Here is a 21,969-nt window from a genome sequence, read left to right as displayed (position 1 = left end):
GGCCGATAATCTGATCTGTATCTTCCCCCAACTAGAGATTGAGCAAATCACATATTTTATATAGTTTTCAATAAACTAAAAAGGAATCAATCAATGTTTCAAGTGGTAAATTCTCATACTTAATATTGAAATTAACAAAGCAAGTTCGTTAAAAATTGAAAATAATATGGTGTCGGTTGGGGTTCGTCGCTGAAATTGATGTCTTTCATTTTATGATCGCCCGACCGTTCGAGAAAGAAATAATAATAACATTGTTTGGGGGTCCGCGACAGCCGAGCGGTAGCGCCGGTTAGAAAATCGGCCCATGAGCATCGGGGCTCACCACCTCGACGGCGTGGGTTCGAATCCCAACCGAGACCGGACCCTCCCCTGTACGAGAGGACTGACTATCCACGTACAACAGGGACACAAGTCTCGTAAGCCCTTAACGGGCAGGCATGACCAAGAGGTCGTTACGCCAAGAAGAAGAAGAAGATTGTTTACAAAGACATTTGAATTTATAAATGAAAGAGAACTAATAAAAGGCTTAGATATAACTTAAATGACGAAAGATAGCACAAAAAATTTCTAAATGTAACAGGCTTAGGATTTGTTGAAACAGTTACTTATATAGATGATAATATATTAGATTGGAAAATGACAGAAAAAAGGTCGAAAATTAATTATATTTAAATCCATAGTCCATTTAATTCAAAATAGAACGCCAACTGCTAGATGGTTTGTACAAGTATATAGTTATAATATTTCAATGGCAGTACGGAACAATTAGTGAAAAAACCCAAGTGCCATCGATTGTATCATCGACAACACCGTCATTGATCGAAAATCTCTCTAATGCTATCAATCTGAAAACCTTTTCGACCAGGTAGATCAACTCGGGCCAGATTGAGTTATGCCCAACAAAATAAGAAAATACCCACGCTTTTTTGGGTCGTTAAGATCAACTGACCTACTTGACCGAACGATCACCTGTTACTAAAATAAACAACATAATTGACACCGTGACAGGTGACCGTTGTCGTTGCTGTTAGCCGCGGGAAGTACCGCCATTCGGATTCGCATTGGAATGCATTTCCCAATTGAAATTGCGTGCTAAGAGGTCACCGACGAAATGCACCACGATCCCCTACCCCGATCATCAGCGCTTTATTGGTTCGCATTCCGTGCGGCCCTTTACACGCAACGGTGCACTCAGCCACGAGCCGTCGATGCCACGCGGACGCAGACGCAGACGCAAGGATTCACGAGGTCGGAAATGGAGTCTACCCACTCGCGCGACCGAGCCGGCGCTGACCTTAACCGTTCGGAAGTGTGATTGTACGGTCCGCTGTACCGGAACGTTCGATTCGATCGTTCGGGTTTAAACGAGTTCCCTTCGACATCCCACAAGCACCGGCGATGCTTAATGATCGCGATCTTGTGCAATTTATTATGTCGCTTTCGATGATCATTGTGATCAGCTAAGTCAACCGCGGTGAGTAGCCGTCCTTAATTACTTCTTAAAACAGCCGTACGTGACGTACAGGTTGCAAATTGATTTGCACCGGCTCGTGTAGAGTGTGTTTTCCTGGCTCATTAAACTCCTTTCAAACCGCGTGCAAAATTGTACACTTCCGGGCAATAAGGTGGTGGTTTACGCATACTACAGGTAATGTTTGATCCTGCTCCCATCCTGTACACACACTGGCGTCGGCTGGCCACAGCATTCGATCAATTGCCCGTCTCACCGTCTATGCAATCAACCGTTATTAAACGGGTCCTTCCACCTATCTTCCACCGGGCAGTCGGTTCCATCTCATTAATCACCCGAAAGGAGCCCTTCGATTCTAGGTGGAATGGAATGTGAATGCCCGTGGCCGAAGGGAGAGGAGGGATTCAATCAAGAGATCTCAAGCAGACCGACCGCAGAACCAATTAGCCTGAAGGTAACTGCCCCGAGTTAGATGGTGCGTACGGCACGCGCGCGACATCGAAGCGATCCACACAGTATTAAAGGACCAGACCTCGAATTGCACGGCTCTGTGGCCGTTATTGGCGTGACATCTAATAGCATGCAGCCGGTTCCGCTAGATGGTGACCCGAGGTGAACCATAAACGGTAAATAAATATTGGCCCAACGGAATTGGTATTTTTTATTGCAGAATGGTTCCTTAACCGAATAATCTTTATTAGCAGATGCACTGCTTATATATAGTATTATCGTTGCCATAGTAATCGTGAATTACTTATTCCTATGTCTACTATAACACTCCTCCCTAATTCACGATTCCTATACTATTACAAAACCTAGCCTGGTTCATCCGTTGCAAAGGCTTAGTGAATCCATCGGCCAGTTGTAATTTACTCGATACATATTCGAGTTTCACCACTTGATTTTCTAAGCTTTCATTCACAAAATGGTAGCGTATGCTTATATGCTTCGTCCGAGGGTTATACGATCCGTTTTTAGCGATGATGATTGCAGACTGATTGTCGCAGTAAATCAGAACTGTTCCTACATCGCTGAATTCCGAACAAAGGTTTTTCCACCATATTGCCTCTTGAATGCTTCGAGAGAGAGCCATGTATTCTGCTTCGCAAGATGAAAGAGCTACTGTTGGTTGCTTCTTTACGCCCCATGCTATTGCTGCACCTTGCAACATAAACACGTATCCACTCATTGATCTGCGACTGTCAGGATCTCCTCCCCAATCAGCATCGGTATATCCTGCCAATTCTCCGCTTTCATCCTTTCTGTACTGCAATTTCCTGCTCGCTGTACCTTTCAGATATCTTATTATATTCTTCACAGCCTCCCAATGTTGTCTTCCAGGTCGAGTTATTTGCGCTACAAAGGATAAACATCCAATTGCTTCTTTAAACGGTACACTTCTCATTTCCTCAACTTCAGCGTCATTCTTTGGTGACATTGACTTTTCCAATTTAAGATCAGGATTCATGGGAGTTGTTGCAGGTTTTGCGTCGACCATTCTAAATCGCCTAACAATCTCTTCGATATATAACTGTTGATCTAGTGATAATATTCCTGCACTTCGATCTCTCTTGATTCGAATGCCAAGACAATGTGATGCTGTGCCTAAATCCTTCATTTTGAATTTCTGCATTAGAAATTGTTTTAGTCTTTTCTTCAAAGGATTATCATTCGTGAAAATTAACAGATCGTCAACATATATTGTTACGAACAGCATTTTATCTTCATTCATCTTCCAATATAAACAAGTATCAACTTTCGATCGTTGTAGGCCAAATTCTAGCAGTACTTCATTCAACTTTGCATTCCATACCCGGCTCGATTGCTTCAAACCGTATAACGCTTTCTTCAGTTTACATACTTTTCCATTTGGAATTGCAAACCCCTCGGGTTGCTCCATGAAAATTTGCTCATCACCTAGTTCTCCATGCAAAAATGCGGTAACCACATCCATCTGGTCCACATCCATATCAAACTTCGTAGCAAGTGCCATCAGGTATCGGACAGTTGAATATCGCACTACAGGAGCATACACTTCTTCATAGTCGATTCCCGGTTTCTGCGAACATCCTTTAACAACTAGTCTCGCCTTGTACCGGTCCACATTTCCATCAGATCCTCGCTTGATGGAGAAAACCCACTTGTTTCGAATGGTTTTTCGACCCTTTGGTAAATCGGTGATCATCCACGTCTGGTTCTCATTCAGGGATACCATCTCCTGCTTCATTGCCTCGATCCATTTTTCACGATCAGGTCTCCTCATAGCTTCATCGTAACTCTGCGGAATATCTTCTTCCGGTGGATGGTTTGAAATAGTGTTGTAACTTACAAACTCATTGTATCTATTTGGACAATTACGCTGGCGATTACTTCGTCTCAAAACTGGCTGAGTTTCTTTGCTTTGTCCTGTAGCATGCGGTGTTCCGGTCTGTTTCGGTTGTAGCAATCTATAAAGGCCTTTTTCTTCTTTCCCAGATACAATAACTTTTCCATTTGTATCTATAACCTTACATTTGTCTGCTGTAAAAATCACAGTGTGCCCTTTTTTACATATTGCACTCACAGACAATAGATTCGTAACCAAATTAGGTACCTTCAGAACTTCATATACGTTAGCGTTATTCTCTTCTAATTTTACTGTACCTCGTGCTATAGCCATCATGCTGCCATTATTCGCTGTCCATATCGCTTGCTGCAACGTTGTCTCATCACTAAAATGTTGATTCGGTTTTGCCATGTGACAAGTTGCTCCGGAATCAAAATACCAAGATTCACTGTTTGCATCGCCACTAGCAAACGAACTCCATAGTGAACTTGATTTTCCTTTTTCTCCAGACATTGGACACTTGGCTGCAAAATGTCCAGGCTTTTTACAATTATAGCACGTCTTTTCGCTCCTTTTCTTATACTGCGCCTTTGGTTTATACTCTCTTCTTATGTACAATGCTTCGTTATTCATGCTGCCATCAAGATTCCTATCACACTTCACGTCCTGCAGAATTTTTGCCTTTACCGCATCCGACGTAAGTTTCGCTCCTGATGCTTCCAGCCCCATGATCATTGGTTCGTAATGATCCGGTAATCCCATTAAAAGCAATGCAACCATCCAGGAATCGTCTACTTGAAATCCGATCGCAGCAAGCTTGTGGCTAGTCGACATCAGCTCGTTAACATACTCTTCTACGCTCATGCTAGAGGTTAACCTTATGTTCGTCAACTTCCGAAGCAAGCCGATCTTCCTGGTCAATCCGGTGTCTTGAAATGCTGCGGCCAATTTCTTCCATGCTGAAGCTGCATCCGTTGCGTCCTGAACCAGACTGTAGTTGTAACTCTCCAGACTCAGACAGATTGTTGCCAATGCACGCAATTTTGTCTCTTTGTCCACTACTTCGCCTTCATCAGGTTCCACGGCACTCCAAGTTCCTTCGCGGATCAAGATCATCCGCATTGCAAACGCCCATGTTGAGTAATTTTCACGTCCACGTAACCTTTCTACCATGGGAAGATTGATTCCGTTGAGCCGTCCTACGCCAGCCGTCGGCAATCCTGCTCCTCTTCCCTCCGTAGCGTTTTGTTCAACGGAACTTCCAGTACTCATTTTCGACTTTTGCTTTTACTCTTCTGGGCCCATAACCTATTGCAGAATGGTTCCTTAACCGAATAATCTTTATTAGCAGATGCACTGCTTATATATAGTATTATCGTTGCCATAGTAATCGTGAATTACTTATTCCTATGTCTACTATAACATTTTTTGCCGCTCCAACGGTGATTCTACTTTAACACGAGAAGCACGATTGAGAACCCTTTTTTATTTACCAATAAAAATACACTTAGTAACAATCAGCTAAGAAGGCATTTTATGAATCCAACTCATCAACATTAACATTTATTGTCGTAGCGAATTGACATCAAGTGAATCCCCAACCGACGAATTTACATAAATAAAGGAGACTTTCTAATAAAATTTCAAACACATGTATAAACTGAAATACTATATTCCCTGTAAAGTTGGAGCAAGTTCCAACAAGTTGGAAAAATTCATCTTTTGTGCCTGTTCAGTTATAAACTTTTGAAGTAAAAACGGGCACTTCTTTACAATTAACAAAATTCTGTTTAAAACTATCTTTAATGCATTTTTTATGCACTCAGATAATATTGGGTGTAGAGTGTATTGAACATTAAATTTAACAATTCCTAGCTATTCCTATACTCAGAGGCGGATCAATCCATTTTGCCCCATGCGGTGGGATAATCGGGGCCATCCAAACCGTTCCATTGCCTTATGATACTATGCCAAAACCCACAGTTGGGCCTATTTCATTTATCCTTATACATGTTTGCATTGTCATATGATTGCCCTCGGCTATTTTCTATAGTCACCTCAAGCGTTTCGAACAATTATAACACTTGTTTTTCTAAACACGATCACTCATATTATTTTGTGCTATAGGAGTTATCACCTTTAGATTGTTAGCTTTAGCTGCTTTCATAAAAAAGAGATCTTATGTTTTTTTTAGTTGTACAATGTATTTAAAACCGCTTTCTAATTATTAAATCCTTTTATTAATTTCGACTGCAATGACGAGATGATGACCACGTTAGGTGACAAAAAACATTTTTACTGGTGGCCCATAAAAGGCAGGCACTTTGAATCATACGAAAAGATCAGACCAAAACTTATTCATCAAACGAAAACATATTCTACCAAGGCTTTAAATGGAGAAAATTAACTAATAAAAAACAGAAAAAACAGTATGCCAAAAATCTAACAAGTGAAATCATTTTCGTTTTCGCTCGCTGTCCATTCAAATGCCTGCTCTCGACGTAAATGATAAATAGAATTACGTCAATCTAAGTGATAAACAATATCGGTGGTTTCGGTCTACGGTTTTCAGTCCAGGCCTCATAAGTAGTTCCGCCTCTACCAATACTGAATAAAAAAACTGAAAAAAAACTATTAAATTTTTCGTTCATATGATTATAGACCCTCTTTTATTAAGAAAACAATTATCAATCTATAAAATTAACAGCGAGCGAATCATATACCATGAATCGCTACGATATGAGTATTTCTTTTACGATATTGCTAACGTTATTTTGTCTCTCCATGAAAGATAAACTTATTCTAAAGGCACGAATGTATGTTTGATTGCATTCCATTGCTTTTGATCGATTCACTGGATGCGTTCGATTTTCGATAAAACCTGACCAATGTTCTCTCGAAGGCGCTTCTCTTCCAAACACTTTACGGAAATTTCGAGCAAGCGGCCACCAACGGCGATCCACCATTCGTCTCGCTCCGCCCCTATGGCGCGTCTGTCAACGAAAGCGGATAAATCCTTATCCTGTTGGCGCCGAATGTACCCGGCGAGGTCCGCATCACTGCGAGATTCTTGCTCGGCCAACACCGGTTCCCCGGTTACGACTTCGGCGATAACGACTCCGAACGCATAGACATCTAGCGCTGGCGAAACGTCTCCACGCAACACCTCGGGAGCCATGTACGGGTGTGTGCCAATGATGGCCGTTGCCGTAGCCAAGTCAGCTAACCTAATTAGCCCAAAATCGCACAGCTTCGCCACCGAGCCATCGAGCAGAATGTTCGCCGATTTTATGTCCCGATGGATCACATTGACCCGCTCGTGCAGGAATGCGATTCCACTGGCGACGTCACGTAGGTACTTCAGGCGCCGGGACGCGTCCATTCGCCGCCGGTTGTCTCGAACCATCGAAAGGGCCATCTCTAGGTTGTCGTCTTTCAGGTACTCGTACACTAGGCACAAGTGTGGACCGGTCTCACAGTAACCGAGCAAGCGGACCACGTTCGGGTGGGAATGTCTGGAAAGGATGTCCCTCTCGAGTGCGAATTTTTCCCTAAACTTGTGTCCGTCAGGAAGTAGCCGTTTGACAGCCGCCACCGGAATCGATCGGGACAGATTAACTGCAAGAAATACGGAACCGAAACCGCCAGCACCAATCGAACGGCCATTGGGTGACATAACGTCACCATTGGTAAAAGGGGTCAAATCGAATCCACCAGTTGCGTCATGTAGCTGTTCGTAGGTATATTCTACGACGGAAGGTGAACAAGAAAATTCCATTAGAGAACTCACAGGATTCACACTTTGTGCGCCAGAATAATCGGAATCGCTTGCACTATCAGTAGAATTGGTACTTTCCGTACCAAGCATCGACAGCATTGGTATACTGTCTTGCGTTCTATTGGTGCTTGATGAATGATTCTGCTGACTTTCGGCAGCATCGCTCATTAAAGCTGATAAGGCAGGCATAGCTTCCTGTTGTTCAACCGCATTACCATCTTGCCTGCTATTAGCAGTTCCAAGTATAGATAGGTTTGGGACTTCCCGTTCATCGTGATTCTCTGTTGGCTGATAATTTCGGTTGTTTTGTAGCTTAGACGACTCAAACGCTTCCTCTGGTGCCTTCTCGTCCCCTTGCAAACCGAGCGCGGAAATCAGTGGTAGACCACTCGACGAAGCCGAATTTTCTTCCACTACGCGTGGTAATTTTCCGTCGACCCCACCAGGACGTGCGTTGTTATTGATCGTTGAAAAGACGGGTAACTCGCCGTCTGCGATGGATGATAAACTATCCTCAATCTCGACCCGCTTCGTCGGCCCGAGCTTGTCGTAATAGTCTCGATTGTTGTCGATCGTTACCGACTCCACATTTTGCTGCAGCATGGTAGAGCTTGGGTAGCTGATACCATTTAACAAGGACTCCGTGTGGTGGTCTTCCGGCAGTCTCACGTCTATCGGAGCCCCAGGCCCTTCGGTGGGCCGTGCTGGAGGTTTTTCCCGCAGCAAGGTTGTCAGATATTCCGCCGCTCGGATTTGCTTCGCACGCACAAGTAACGCCAGCAAATGGTCAACAGTGGGCCGCGTCTTTCCCGATATACTCCACTCTTCCAGCAATAACCTCGCCGGGGACGTTTTTTCCTTCGCACTTTCTGTTTCGAGAAGACTGCAAATAGGCGGGGGTTAGCATGACCACGACGATATTTAAATCGGTTATCAACTAACTGACTTACCGTTCGATCGACCCATCGTACTTCAGCACGTACTCGTCCTTGGAAAGATCGTTCAGGTCTTTCGGGATTTGGTAGAGGAACGAGCGCCATCCTTCGCTGGTATCCAAAATGTGCACCAGGGTATCCAAATTGGTCATATGTCGGACTTCCAAGTTGCGGTCCATGTTTCCCGTGACTCACCAGATTGGTTGATTGTTTTGATTAGTGTTGACAGCATCGGGATTCGGAAGATTTGAAGATTTGATCCCTAGAGGGATTCCAAAGATTCGAATCCCATTTGACAGATTCTAAAGATTCGAATCCCATCTGACAGATTCTAAAGATTTGAATCCCATTTGACGGATTCTAACGATTTGAGTCGATTAGGATTCGAATCAGATTTGATTGGTTTGGGACTCGATTTGATTCGATTCTGACTTGTTCCTAAACTGTTTGAATCGACTCACAATGATGTGAGTCGAATTAGTCACATAAATAGTCGATCTAGAGATTTCCTGACTAGTCGATCTAAAGAGAGAAAAATTCCTGGAACCTATTTTTTACCTAGAAATACAGTAGAATGTCCATTATCCGAGCTGTTCTACCCAACCAAACCCATTTCATCAGGACCAGACCATTTTTACCGAATTCTGAATCGGATTCTGGGGATTCAGATTAGGATAAACAATTTCCAGACCGACATTGATTTGATTACATGATGATGATGATGATGATGATGATGATGATGATGATGATGATAATGATGATGATGAGACCCACCGCCTACATAGGTTTGAGAGGGACGAAAGTATCTTGCGATATTAAATATAAATCATCAAACGAGAGGGGGCATTGGGGTAATACTCTCCAGAACAATCGCATCCAACTCTGCTCCATTCATACAACGGTAAATAAATTTTGGCTATTTACTGATTTACAATGTTGAAGAAAATCGTATACTGATAAAAACATCTTTGTATAGATTAGTAGAATAGACAATTTCTTTTCGAAACAACCCGGTTGACAAAAATTCAAATTTTTTGCAGCTGTCATGTAGTACCAGCAAGTTTTTCCATGGCAGTTTGCTGGGACTCTTGCTGGAACTACATAGTACCAGCAACAATTTAAATTTCTGTCAACCGGGAAGCAATACGGAGCTGCTAGCGTATGGGAAAGTGTCACTATAGGGGTGGATGGGGTAATACGCACCCCTTAAGGAAAACTATAAAATTTTCTAACAACTTGGCACTTGATTGTTGATTTTATCACTGGATAGGATTCATAAAGGTTCAAACTAGTTACCAATTCAGGAATGTTTGCTTTTTTTTGCTAAGAAAAACGTATTTTTTTCAGTTTTGAAAAAGTTCAATTTTTGATCGATCTGTATCTGGTTGAGGCAAAACGCACCTTTGCTAGGGGTAATACGCACCACAACAAAGGGGCAATACGCACCACAACAAAGGGGCAATACGCACCATAACAAAGAGGCAATACGCACCATAACAAAGAGGCAATACGCACCACAACAACGAGGCAACATCCACTGTCAAATAAAGATAGTTTGTTTACAAACCGGTGCATTTTACCCCGACATACTGGGTGCATATTGCCCCCATTCATAGTTCCCCACATTTTCAACTAAAATATGAGTAAATCTGCATACTTTCCGAAATTTTCATGAATAGTCTCAAGCACTGATTCTCAATTCAATAAATTTCGTATTCCTCGTGGGTAAATATCGGTTTTTGCACTTAATATTCCTTAGCGGAATGGTAAGTCACATTATAACAAAAACTGTCTGAGCTGAGAATCATTTTGTTTTGCGTTTATTTCGCGTTTCTGTTGATGTAGAGCTATCAAACTCACAGGGTGACCATATTTCAGGTTGATCTTGCAGGGTGACTACTTTTTACGCGTTGAAAACTCGTTTTTCAATGGAAATGGGAAAGGGTGCGTATTGCCTCAGGGGTGCGTATTACCCCAGCCACCCCTACTAGCCGATGGGAAAGTGTGCTAGTTTTTCAAAAATGTCAAATCCGTGCTGCGTGTTTTGTTGGTAAAAAAATTCTACCGAACGACCGGGATCGTGTAAACAAATGAAGAATTCGTCCTAAATTATAAATACCATCTACTCGTTAACCGCCTTGGCCAAAACTTCCCGTAAGCCCAATGGAGCGCAACCACAAAGAGGACCAATCCAACGAAATCGAGGCCTTGGATTCGATTTACTGCGGCGAACTGGAAGTGCTGGAAACAGAACCGCACAAGTTCCGATTGCCAATCGCGACCACCGAATATGATCAGGAGGTCGAAACCGAGGGCCTTTCGTGCAAGCTGCTGTTTACCTACACAGAAAAATATCCCGACACGGCGCCGCTGGTAGAAATTGAGGAACCAACCAACTTCCAGGAGAACTACGAGGAAGAACTGCTAGAGCACATTCACAAGACGATAGAGGAAAACATCGGCATAGAAATGATCTTTTCCCTGGTGTCGTCCGCCCAAGAGTGGCTCAATGTAAAATACGACGAGCTGAAACATGCGGCCGAAAATGCGAAGGAGGAAGAGAAGAAAAAACGGGAGGAGGAAGAGATGAAAAAGTTTGAAGGTACGCGAGTCTCGGTCGAAACATTTATGGCGTGGAAAACAAAGTTCGAACTTGACATGGGCATCACGGAGCGGAAGGAAAAGATTGCCGCCGAATGCCGTAAGCTAACGGGCCGAGAGCTGTTCCTGAACGACAACACGCTGAACGAGTCCGATCTCAAGTTCCTGATGGATGCCGGGGAATCGATCGAAAGTGTGCGCATCGATGAGTCGCTGTTTCAAAACATCGACGATCTTGATCTGGACTCCGATACGGACGATGAGGATTACGTACCAGAGTAGTGCGTCCCAGCGTTCTGGGGTTCTGGTATTGCTTGTTGCTTGAAAAGACTGGAAGAGCGAAATACACATTGAAAGTTGATCTTTATGAGATTTGATCCTTTCTGTTTTTATTTCATTATATAATGATCCGACATACTATGTGAAGGAATTGATCGCAAGCGTTAGAGAGAGATTTAGTCCTTAATTTCAGTAATAGTGGCCGTACGCATAGAAGGCTCCAAATCATCCAAATCTACATCGGAGTCGCTGTCTGTGCCGTTATTATTGTCTGCCTTGCTTTTGTCGTCTACTTTCTGCGAATCCTGTATCTGTTTCGCTCGGGGAAAGTCTAGCTTAGCCCATGTCCCTGGTTCAGCTTTAATCAGCGTGATTTCCACCTTTGTTCCATACATATGCACCTTGCACTGCCCGACGTCAATGACCTAGAATTAATAGGAAAGGTTAAATCTCCGAAGGTGGATAACGTTTTTAACATGCCATACCCCACGCAGCTCCATATCCACGTTGTACTCATTTCCATTCTGCTGCGGGAATACCAAACAAATTGCCAACCGGATCGGGTTGGCTCGTACGAAACTCTTAGCATAGTGGTAATTTTTGGCGTAAACGGTAACCACCACGGTCGTGGCCGTTTGGTGCCAATCCAAGCGGCACTTTACAGCCTTCGCTTCGTCCTCCTCACTGACCCACCGATGGGCGCCAGTCTCGCAGCCGGGTTGATTCATGAACGCGGTAAAATCGGACGTTTTGCGCTGACAGCAGGACCAAAATTTTAGGCCCTCGTGAAAAATGGGCACACCCGGATGATATACGCACGGTGTATCTTTCGTCTTTGTCTCCTCGTAAGTACAATTGCATCCGCCGTGTTTGCAAACCGTCCCCGGTTCGATAGCGGCAAGTTCGGCTGCCGTTTTTTTCGGCACCACAGCGATTGGCATTTCGTCGATCTGCTTACGGAAAGCCGGTGCCACCCAGGGATCTATGGAAGTGAGCCCCGTTTCGAACGGTGGGCGCTCCATAGTGGGGCGGATCGGTTCTCGAATCTTCACTTCGACCGGAGCCGGCTCTTCTGTGTCCTTTGATTCATCTTTTCTTTTCTCCGGTTCCGGAGGTTTCACATTCGAGTGAAGGCCGACTGTGCAACCCTTAATATTGAGAAACTCGGTGAAATCGACACTCTTCTTGTTGCAGCACGTCCATCCTTTGTACGCATCGTGGAAAAATGGCACTCCGGGATGATAAACACAGGCGTCTGAAAGTGAGTCGGAATGAAACAACTACAGAATTCATGCTCACATCAATCGCCACGCCGCTTAATACCTTCGATATTCTTTTGTGGATCAAAGTTTTGACCACATCCACGGTTGTAACAGGACACCAACGTTGTCATGATTACTAGACCGAGGTCCTCGCTCTTTGACAAACTCCAATTTTATCCAAATATGGAAGTGAAGCAGGTAAGGGTCAAATTATGGTGAACAGCGGATTGCTTATTATCCTGCCGAAGGGGTGTAATATATTAAACGATATCCGCTTAGTTTAACCGAACGTTCGAGAAACACCGAGAACCAACAAACCTGCAATCCTTCCGACTTTTTTCCGATGGAAATCAAAATAAAGTACCGCGTTTTGATTTGACAGGTCTGGCTAACACCGTGTCTACACGGTGATGCGGCATTTCCGCAACAACCCCAATATTTTCGTCGCGACTTTCCACGACATTCCAAAAACTGGTCAAACGTGGACTGTAAATGTATTGCTCTATGTTTTCATAATAATCTCACTCTTCTAACAACCTAACTGTAGGGTTTATAAACAAATACATTTTATTTTGAATCGTTTTTTGACGTAAAGCAGGGCACTGTCAAACAAAGGCACCCACGCTAATAATGTGCAAGAGTGTGCAAGAGGCTTAATATTTTAGAAATGTCATAGCAGTACAATTTAAAACAAAATAAAGGTGTGTTGCGATATTTGCAGACGCGAATTCGTAAAAATTAAGCACGGTACGATTAGGTCTTCGATATCATTTCTCACACCATTACCGCGGTACAAACTTTATCCAAAAATCGTCCGGGCTAGTGACAAACGCTGTACGCCGTTTCGATAAATCAGGCAACTGATCCGATGCGCGCTGTTGCAGATCGAAGTTTTGCACGATCGTGGTCAGGACAAGGAACATCGTATTGCGAGCATACGTTTCACCAGCGCACAGTCGCTTCCCAGCGCCAAAAGGTATCGAACGATCTTTGGAGAGTGCAATCTTTCCGTCGTCGTCCAGGAATCGCTCTGGCCGGAACGTTTCCGGGTCCCCCCACGCTTCCGGTTGATTGTTGACCCTATCCAAGCTGGTCAGGATCAGGGTGTTCTCGGGTATTGCGTACCCTTGAAGGGTGGCATTTTGCATCGTTCGGTGCACAATTCCAGACGGTACCAGCGTATCGATGCGTAATCCTTCTCGAAGGGTGGCCTCCGTGTAGGGCATGTTAATCCGATCGTCTAGCGTTGGCAGACGGCCAGTACCAACGCAGTCGTCGATCTCCTGCTGGATGCGCCTGGCAACGTTCGGCTGTAGCAGCAGACGCTCCATCAGCATAGAAAGCTGAACTGCTGCACCGGAAACGGCGGGCAGGTAGAAATCGGCCATTCCAGCTACAAGCTGATCAACTGGAAGAAGCGAAAAAGTTAGTCAAGCCACAAATTCAAACGCTCTTGATAGGAGCACTTACATTGGAATGTGAAAATGTCGTCCTGTGGAACATGTCTTTGCATCTCACGGAGGTAGAGGTCGACGAAGTTTCGGGGATTACCGGAATCGAATGTGTTTTGCTGCCTCTTTACGATGATTTCCATTAACTGAGCCAACCCGAGCATTCCTTCTCGAATTTTTCTATATTTTATCGTGAAAGGATACACATGCCTTAACCAAGGAAAGTAACTGAATATGGTGCCGTAATCATCACCATTTCGTAAAAATAGCAAACCCTTTCGACTAGCCCTAGAGAAAGGAACATAATTAAAAAAAGGATCCGTATTCAACGTTCGTCTGTTCATACTTACTTTACTAGCGCTTCAGCTTTCGATCGGTGGTAACGCTCACCGACAAATATTTGAAGTAATGCGTTCGCCAGCACGACGAAGAATACATCCGGACATTTTACGGAACCATCCCGCATGTAATCACGTTCATATTCAAACTGCGGTCCCTTTTTAAGTACATTCACCAGTTCCTGTAACTCATACCCTACCTCCAGCTCGTACTGCTCCGATCGTTTGCCGAATCCGTAATCCCGCAAGTAGCGTAGGAAAAACCAGCGCTGGTCTCGCCACTCGGGGCCATCGGTGAAAAATACGCCTCGCCGTTTAAAATGCTTTTCGCGCATCAGCGCGAGAAAGAGATTCGGCCGCCCATCGAACTCGCGGCGCGTTAGCACCTCCCGTGCCACCGCGAGATCGTTTATGACGAGCGTCGGTACACCGGCCAGCGAGAGGCCGAGGACTTTTGTGCGGTAGAATCTGGCCAGTCGGTAGGCAGCTCGGTGCAAATGACGGTAGTTGATCAGCAGAAGTAACCCATAGTCCTCGAGCAACGGTATCCTAGGTGGACCGGGAGGATAGTTGGGTGGCCGTTTGATGTTGTGCAGGTAGAATCGGTACAGAAGTAACGCCAGCAATGCCAACCAAAGCAAGACACTAACTGCGGTCATGTTTTGAACAGAATGGATGGTACGTACTGGCTTATAAAGCAGAAAGGAGCACCCCCATTTTTATCGAGATTTTTATCGAAAATCAAATCGAAATGCATTCGCTTGTCGATCACGCGATGAACTTGGATCGATTGCAGTTGAGTTTGACTATAAATACATGCGATTTCTCAGAGTGAGGTCATATTTGATTCGCTTTTTTCATTTATAAAAATCAAATATTTGCATCCCTCAACGATCACCCTCAACCCAGTCTACCGGATTTGAAGGATTGAAACTAACTTTTGCTCTATAGTCTATGGTTAACATTTTTTGTTATACTTTGCTTTCTCAACTAACTGCGAATAAGATGAATTAAAGTTGTTTACATTATTTAGCCTTTTCAAATGAATTATTATGAATGATAAGCTTTTCTCATAAAATTCCAAGATGGAATGAGCAAGTCAGCTTTACCTGCTACTTAAACGAAGCAATTACCCTGCGTCATACATGATGGGAAACGATCGTAGGGATCGAGGCGCATGCAAACCCTGATTGACTTTTGATCCGCTTGGCAGCAGCCTTTGCAGGAGGACCAAAGTGAAGGCGCACATCACTCGTAGAGTATGTTTGTTGTGATGAATATATTGTCCGGTACCGAACCGGTTTGTTAATTTGCTATAACGATGTGTTCAGGGCAGCTATTTGCGATAAGCAAAGTGTAACGGCCCTCGTTCCCTTTTTACACCCAGGAACTACTTTCCTTTTCAAGCGGTTCGGAAGTAGTAGCTACGAAGCTGTTTTCTTTACATATATTGAAGTCCAATTCTTTAGTTTCGTTTATGTTAAAATATATTTTCAGTTCTACATCCAAAAAGTTATACTTACGGCAATTGTTAATTTTGGATTACAAGGTACATTGGTTATAGCGGTTATCGTTATCATTTTCGACACATATGTTCCCAACCTTCTTATCGCGGCTCAAATCGCAGCCAAAAATCTTTCGGCGATACGATGACCCCGGTTATGCGATCGGTAAGATCGGGCAACCGATCCGACGGTGGCTGCCGTATGTTGAAGTTCTGCATCAGAGCCGACAGTGCTAGGAACATGATGTTCCGTGCGAATGTTTCACCGGCGCACAGGCGCTTGCCGGCACCGAATGGCAGCGAAGCGTCCTTCGCCAGACTGAGCTTTCCATTGGAATCGAGAAAACGGTCCGGTCGGAAGCACTCCGGATCACCCCAATATTCTTTCTGGTTGTGCATCGCGTCCATACCGATCAGCACAAATGTGTCTTTTGGTAAGTCGTACCCCCGCAGCTTGGTGTCCTCTTGCACGCGATGTGCAATCCCCGACGGTACCAGTGTATCGATGCGCAGGCTCTCCCGTAGGGTAGCTTCGGTGAACGGCAACTGGATGCGATCGTCCAGTGTCGGCAATCGGCCATGACCAACAACGTCGTCGATTTCCTGCTGCATCCGCTTTATCACGTGCGGATTGTGCAACAGCCGCTCGAAGAGCAGCGCCAATTGTGTCGTTGCGCCCGATATGGCGGGGAAAAAGAAGTCAACCACTCCAAGCACAAGCTGATCAACTAAGGGACAAAATAGGTAAATCCACACACACACGAAAGAGAAAACGCATTCTTTGAGTGCAACGGCTTTTAGGGGGAAACACTTTTCTTACTCTGGAAGGTGAAGCTCTGTTCCTGCGGGGTACACTTTTCCATTTCTCTAAAGTACAGATCCAGGAAGCAGCGTACATGGTTCGGGTCGAACGTATGGAGGTACTTTTCGATGATCGACTGTATAAAATCATTGATGCGGAGGCTAGCATCACGCAACGTTTTGTACTTGCGCGAGAATGGATAGACATGCCGTAGCCACGGATAGAAGCTTATCAACGTACCGTAGTCGTCGCCATTTCTTTGGAAAAGCATTGCATTGGATCCAGTCCTGTTGGTATCGTGGAAATAGTTGAAGATACAATTAGTTTCCTTCAAAGAAACTCCTGTCCATTGATTGCAAATTAAAAACTACATCACCCTGGCCAACTTAAAAAACCATCACTTGAACAATTCTGTGGAGATCGGCTTTTGTATGGTACGAAACGTTCGTTTTAAACTTTAAGCTGACTGCTTTGATGAAGAAAATAGTAAGTTTAAACTAAGTGAATCAATGCTGGCATTGATAGTAACCTAGACACAGGTTCTTTGGGTTTACACTCCTCACGATTTAGCGCTTGCTTACTTCTAGAGAGCTATCCGGTAAACTTACTCAAGCAATGGACCGCATTCCTCCCGCGGAAACCGTTCGCCACAAACAATCTGCAGGAAGGAGTTCGCAAATGAAGCAAACAGCACATTCGGACACTTCACATAACCATCTTTCATGATCGTTTTCTCGTGCTCGTACTTTGGCCCATACTTGAGCATATCGATCAGGCCCAACAGTTCACTGTTCACTTCGGCCTCGTGTTCCGGAAACCGTCGACCAAATCCGAAATCACGCAGATAGCGCAGGATGAACCATCGTTGTTCCTTCCAGGCCGGGCCGTCGGTAAAGAATATGCCCCGCAGGTTAAACTGTTTGTCGCGCAGACGCGCCAGATACAGATCGGGCCGACCGTCGAACTCCTTGCGGTTCAACACTTCGCGGGCCACACTTAGATCGTTTACCACGACCGACGGGAAGTCTCTGAGCGAAATTCCCAGGATTTTGGTACGATAGAAATCACCCAGACTGATGGCCGCCTTGTGCAGATGTTGACCGTTAATCAACAGCATCCAACCGTAGTCGCCCAGGAACGGAATACTGTATGCTGGACCGGGTGGGAAATTATTCGGCTTCTTACCGGTCGACCGAAACCACCGGTAGAGCAGCAGTGCGATTACGATGCTCCAGAGGAGCATACTGGTTGGGACGAGCATCTTGCCCTCAACTGAACCTGTTTGGCCGTTGTCGAACAGTTTTTATAACCAATGACGGGACTGAGGTGGGGATGATAAGAATACGGAAGGCACGACGCAATCCGCCGCGGTTTGCTTCTGTTCCTGTAACCGTTTCAGTAATCAAAGTACAAGCGTCTCTTCTTTGCGTGTGTCCATTATCAAAATGCGAGTTAGTGGTCAATCTGTGTGATGGTGAACTTTATTTCCAAACGTTTTCCTTCACTTAATTATGTTAGCAAACGAATGTAATAAAAATTTTATGTGCATGCATATTTGATTGTGGTTGGCCCGGATCGTTTGAATTAACGCGCAGCTTGCGTCGCAGTTAAGATTTAAATTAACCTCCATGCCATTAAAATTGCGTTCCTTTTGCGAGAATTCGCAAAAAACATCCTTAGTAACACGGCTGACATGCTGGACACGGCTGGTTGCAACCTCAAAGCTATATAATAGGACAAGCTCTCAAGTGCAAAACAACAAACAATGTACCGACCAATAGGAGTATACAAATCACTACCCTAAGAGTATAGATAACAAATCAAAGCATATACCTAGTGCTTGAGTATTTCGATTTGTAAATCTAACATCGTTTGAACAAGATACAGATGCATCTTGAACATACTTCAAGCGGAATGTTGAAACAATATCAAAATGTGCCAAGGTTCACTCAACCTTTTGGACTCCAACTTAATAGGACGAGTTCTAACTTACTGGAATTTCAATGTACCTACAGCAAAATACATTTGAAAAGTCATTTGTCGTTTCGATGTAGCTAATCAATTATTGCTCGGATCAGAATCCATCTCAGTCGCTGAAACGATTTTCACGAAATCCGCGTCACCGAAGCATTGGCTGTTGTTTTCCTTACACGATATCTTGAATTCCCAATGTTAATACCCGAAAGTATGTCTCTAAAATCTCATATACTAGATGTCACTGAAAGTCATCACGATCAAGAAGAAACTTCAGAACATTTTTAAATTTTCTTTGCTATGAGGATCTTCTATATTTCCTTCCCCCACAATTATAAGTTATTGCGAGTCTCGTGCATGAATCTTTGATTATCTTTGTGTGATGATCGTCTTCGGCCACTCCCGTCCAGTTACATCACGTTGTTCTTTGCATATCTGCAATTTGGACGGAAAAACACTTTTTTCTAACTACATTCCAAATTTGGGAGAGCAGTAATTGAATCAGTTGCTTCTTTTGGTCATGTACAGGTAGTAGTATAATTGGAAATATTTTTTAAATTGATTTTAAAAAAATGACACACCCCGTGATGATTTTATAAAAAAAAAAACAACCTATCACTCAACTATTTTTGAAAACTAACAAAAATCCTCGAGTGAGGGTGTATTCACGTAATTACGAGTCGATTATAGCGAGTCATGAAACCAACACAATAACCGACGACGAAAGTATTTTCCCGATCATGTGCGTTCAACATAATGTTTACGAAAATGTGTTATTCCAGTTATTTTTATATTGATTTCATCGCAATACATTTGGTAATGGTACATTTGCTCGAAAAATTGGCTAGTCATGCCAAATAGGTTTTTCTATCGCAGTTTAAGGTTGTGTGAATTATGAAAATAATTCGGTAAATGGCGTGCTGCTTTGGTATTGATGGCAGGCTTGACCTTCATTTTAATCTAGCAGATTTTTTATGTTATGTAAAGATTTAAGACAGGAATTTCGTACCCTGCGAAGACTCCGGACATCTGTTATACTTACATCCTGCTTATTTATGTCCTTTTTTGCTTTATTGAGGGCAAAAGGTTAACTCACTATAACTTTTTTCTACTTTCTTTTTTTTTATTTGTAGCAGACAACTCTGTAATCAATTTGGAGCAATACCCCGCTGGACCAAGTTTGTTTACCGCCCAAACTAATCATCTTATCAAAATTGACTGCCTTTGTGATTCGTCCGCTCAGATTGATACGCAATCACAGGATGGATGCCAGCTCGCTGGAGCGGGCGACGGATTTGATAAAGTGCTGCAAAGTACCAAGGCTTTGCAACAGCGTCGAAGAAGCACCACTGGAGCGTGCTACGTTCGGCCAGTTCATACACGTGCTAGAGGCCACCCTACCGACAGTGTTTGACATACTCGCCGCACATGGTGCCGAGCTGACCGGTTATGACGAGTACAACGCGGACCACAACGTAGAGTTCAAATCGTGGCTAGCTCTCGTTATAGTCGAGCAGTACGCGGACGATCCGGCGGGGCTTCGAGCGGATTATCAAACGGAAGCGGTGGTGCTGCAAAAACGCATCGCACAATTTTTCCATGGCCACGAACTGGAGCATCTGCTGACCGGCAAGGGGAGTGATACGGTTTTACGTTTTCTGTACGGACACTATCAGCGTGTGCTTGCGCCAGACCAGTGGAAGTATCACCCGGCTGACGTTGGAGGCTTCGTACGCCTGGTGGAGTTCCTGTACGGGCCGCTACCGCTTTGCCAGCATGCCCCAGAGCTGGATGACGATACTGCAGCATACATTCTGTCGGTCGGAATCACACTGGTCGAGTTTTTCGAGCCCTCCTATCGATTGATGGGTTTGCGGCTATTTTGCGTACTACTCGGATCACGCAATAAGGATGTGATGAAGCGCACCAACATCCATCGGGTGGTCTATAGCAATGCGATGAAGCTGACGGTGAAACTGGAACATGAGCCGTTTATCGAAGTACTTTGGAGGTGCATTTATCAGTACGTAGAGCTGGAAGAGATTGACCGAAAAGATTACACTCAGGTATGCCTCAAAAGCTGGGAGCTAATGACCCCTGGAAGAAGTTGGTTATGAATGTTTAAATTAACTGTCATTGTTTTTTTAATCAGTGGAACACCGTTGATGACATTATGGATACACTTTTGCAACAGCTCATGTTCGCATCAAAGTTGCGCACATCTCAGATCTACCTGCTATACCTTATCAAGCTGCTTGCGCTTGATCTGCCCAATTACATGATCGACGAGCTAGACGAAATACAGTCAATTAACCAAAAATGCCATCTGTATGAGCCAGTGTGTGAGCAGCTCCGCCAAGAATGCCTCGGTGGGTTCCGCAATCGGCGGTACTATCGGTGGACGAAACGGATCATCGAGATGCTCCCGCACGAGGCAGCCAAGTGCCAAGGGCTATCTCGGGAGAACGGTAAATATTGTCATGTACGTTTAATACTCTATATGTTTGAAGAAATTAAACAGAGATAGGATTAAATTTTGACCCACCGTTTCGTTCGGATTCTTCCAGGGGGTGAATCTACTCTTCGTACTGAGTACGTTCCCGGTTGAACCGGAAGCACTCCAGCCCCATGTGAAAACTCAGACAACACTGACCGAGTTTATGAATGTCTTTAAACAGTACGAGAAGCAACAGAACAAAGCCTTAGAGAAGCCCTCGAGCGCAACGTGTGATTTGATTTACAACATCAAAGGGTTGCTTTCCATCAGTAGGTCGATGCTCCTGTTCCTGGCGTCGTTAGCGCCGACCTATTTTCCCGCGCATCCCCAGTTGGCTGTGTTGGGGCAACAGCTGAGCGATGATTGTGACGATTGTGACTCAATCATGTACGACTGTATGCAAAATTTAGTGCAAAAATTGACCATTGATAATTAAAATAATTTTTCTTGGTTGTACCGGAAAACATAGCTAAATTAGGCGCCAATGATAATTTTATATATAAGTATAATCCCAAAGTTTAGCGTAGTAAAGTTCTATTTTATACGGTTTTCGCAATATATAAGAAGTTTTAATAAAATTAACTAAAAACATAAGTTGAGTACAAATATGCATCAACGTTCGATACATGCTTCAGTGTTGAATTCGCCAACGTGTCGATGCAAAGATTTTGTCCAAACGCACATTTCTCAATCCGGTAGTATAAACCGGTCTTCTTCGATAGATGCCGGCAACGAACGAGTTGTCAGTTGA

General features: G+C 44.1%; 7 protein-coding genes across 8 annotated transcripts in view; 2 read left to right on the top strand and 5 right to left on the bottom strand.

Annotated features, from left to right (window-relative positions):
- The window catches only part of LOC131262531 (uncharacterized), a 34,466-nt gene extending 30,732 nt beyond the window's left edge, over positions 1 to 3,734 (bottom strand). The window contains exon 1 of the mRNA XM_058264567.1: positions 3,389 to 3,734. Within this exon, the coding sequence (XP_058120550.1) occupies positions 3,389 to 3,734 (346 nt within the window). The remainder of the gene's footprint in view (positions 1 to 3,388) is intronic.
- A 2,708-nt stretch (positions 3,735 to 6,442) lies between these two features.
- On the bottom strand, positions 6,443 to 8,691 carry LOC131272292 (uncharacterized). The gene is made up of 2 exons (XM_058273970.1): positions 8,526 to 8,691; positions 6,443 to 8,458 (listed from the first exon to the last, which is right to left on the bottom strand). Exons 1-2 carry the CDS (start codon positions 8,687 to 8,689, stop codon positions 6,649 to 6,651), a joined length of 1,974 nt encoding a protein of 657 aa, XP_058129953.1. The 5' UTR covers positions 8,690 to 8,691; the 3' UTR covers positions 6,443 to 6,648.
- A 1,848-nt stretch (positions 8,692 to 10,539) lies between these two features.
- Positions 10,540 to 11,488, top strand: LOC131260942 (RWD domain-containing protein 1). The gene has a single exon (XM_058262804.1). The coding sequence runs from the start codon at positions 10,674 to 10,676 to the stop codon at positions 11,391 to 11,393; it is 720 nt and encodes a 239-aa protein (XP_058118787.1). The 5' UTR covers positions 10,540 to 10,673; the 3' UTR covers positions 11,394 to 11,488.
- LOC131260941 (cysteine and histidine-rich domain-containing protein morgana) lies at positions 11,476 to 13,028 on the bottom strand. Its single transcript, XM_058262803.1, has 4 exons — positions 12,971 to 13,028; positions 12,714 to 12,891; positions 11,876 to 12,645; positions 11,476 to 11,815 (listed from the first exon to the last, which is right to left on the bottom strand). Exons 2-4 carry the CDS (start codon positions 12,781 to 12,783, stop codon positions 11,567 to 11,569), a joined length of 1,089 nt encoding a protein of 362 aa, XP_058118786.1. The 5' UTR covers positions 12,784 to 12,891; positions 12,971 to 13,028; the 3' UTR covers positions 11,476 to 11,566.
- Positions 13,029 to 13,358: 330 nt separating this feature from the next.
- LOC131260372 (uncharacterized) lies at positions 13,359 to 21,775 on the top strand. 2 transcript variants are annotated; one of them, XM_058262074.1, is made up of 4 exons: positions 13,359 to 13,628; positions 19,965 to 20,787; positions 20,874 to 21,203; positions 21,289 to 21,775. In XM_058262074.1, exons 2-4 carry the CDS (start codon positions 19,984 to 19,986, stop codon positions 21,652 to 21,654), a joined length of 1,500 nt encoding a protein of 499 aa, XP_058118057.1. In that variant the 5' UTR covers positions 13,359 to 13,628; positions 19,965 to 19,983; the 3' UTR covers positions 21,655 to 21,775. The 2 variants fall into 2 exon arrangements, with proteins under 2 accessions (XP_058118057.1, XP_058118058.1); XM_058262075.1 differs by having other exon boundaries at positions 19,855 to 20,787.
- Positions 13,435 to 15,100, bottom strand: LOC131260371 (probable cytochrome P450 304a1). The gene is made up of 3 exons (XM_058262073.1): positions 14,454 to 15,100; positions 14,123 to 14,391; positions 13,435 to 14,060 (listed from the first exon to the last, which is right to left on the bottom strand). The coding sequence occupies exons 1-3, from the start codon at positions 15,098 to 15,100 to the stop codon at positions 13,435 to 13,437; spliced, it is 1,542 nt and encodes a 513-aa protein (XP_058118056.1).
- On the bottom strand, positions 16,048 to 18,008 carry LOC131260370 (probable cytochrome P450 304a1). Its single transcript, XM_058262072.1, has 3 exons — positions 17,356 to 18,008; positions 16,766 to 17,034; positions 16,048 to 16,673 (listed from the first exon to the last, which is right to left on the bottom strand). The coding sequence occupies exons 1-3, from the start codon at positions 18,006 to 18,008 to the stop codon at positions 16,048 to 16,050; spliced, it is 1,548 nt and encodes a 515-aa protein (XP_058118055.1).
- Positions 21,776 to 21,969: the final 194 nt, after the last annotated feature.

Source organism: Anopheles coustani, chromosome 3 (genome assembly GCF_943734705.1).
Source record: "Anopheles coustani chromosome 3, idAnoCousDA_361_x.2, whole genome shotgun sequence".
NCBI lineage: Eukaryota > Metazoa > Arthropoda > Insecta > Diptera > Culicidae > Anopheles > Anopheles coustani.
This window is presented reverse-complemented; position numbering and strand designations above follow the sequence as displayed.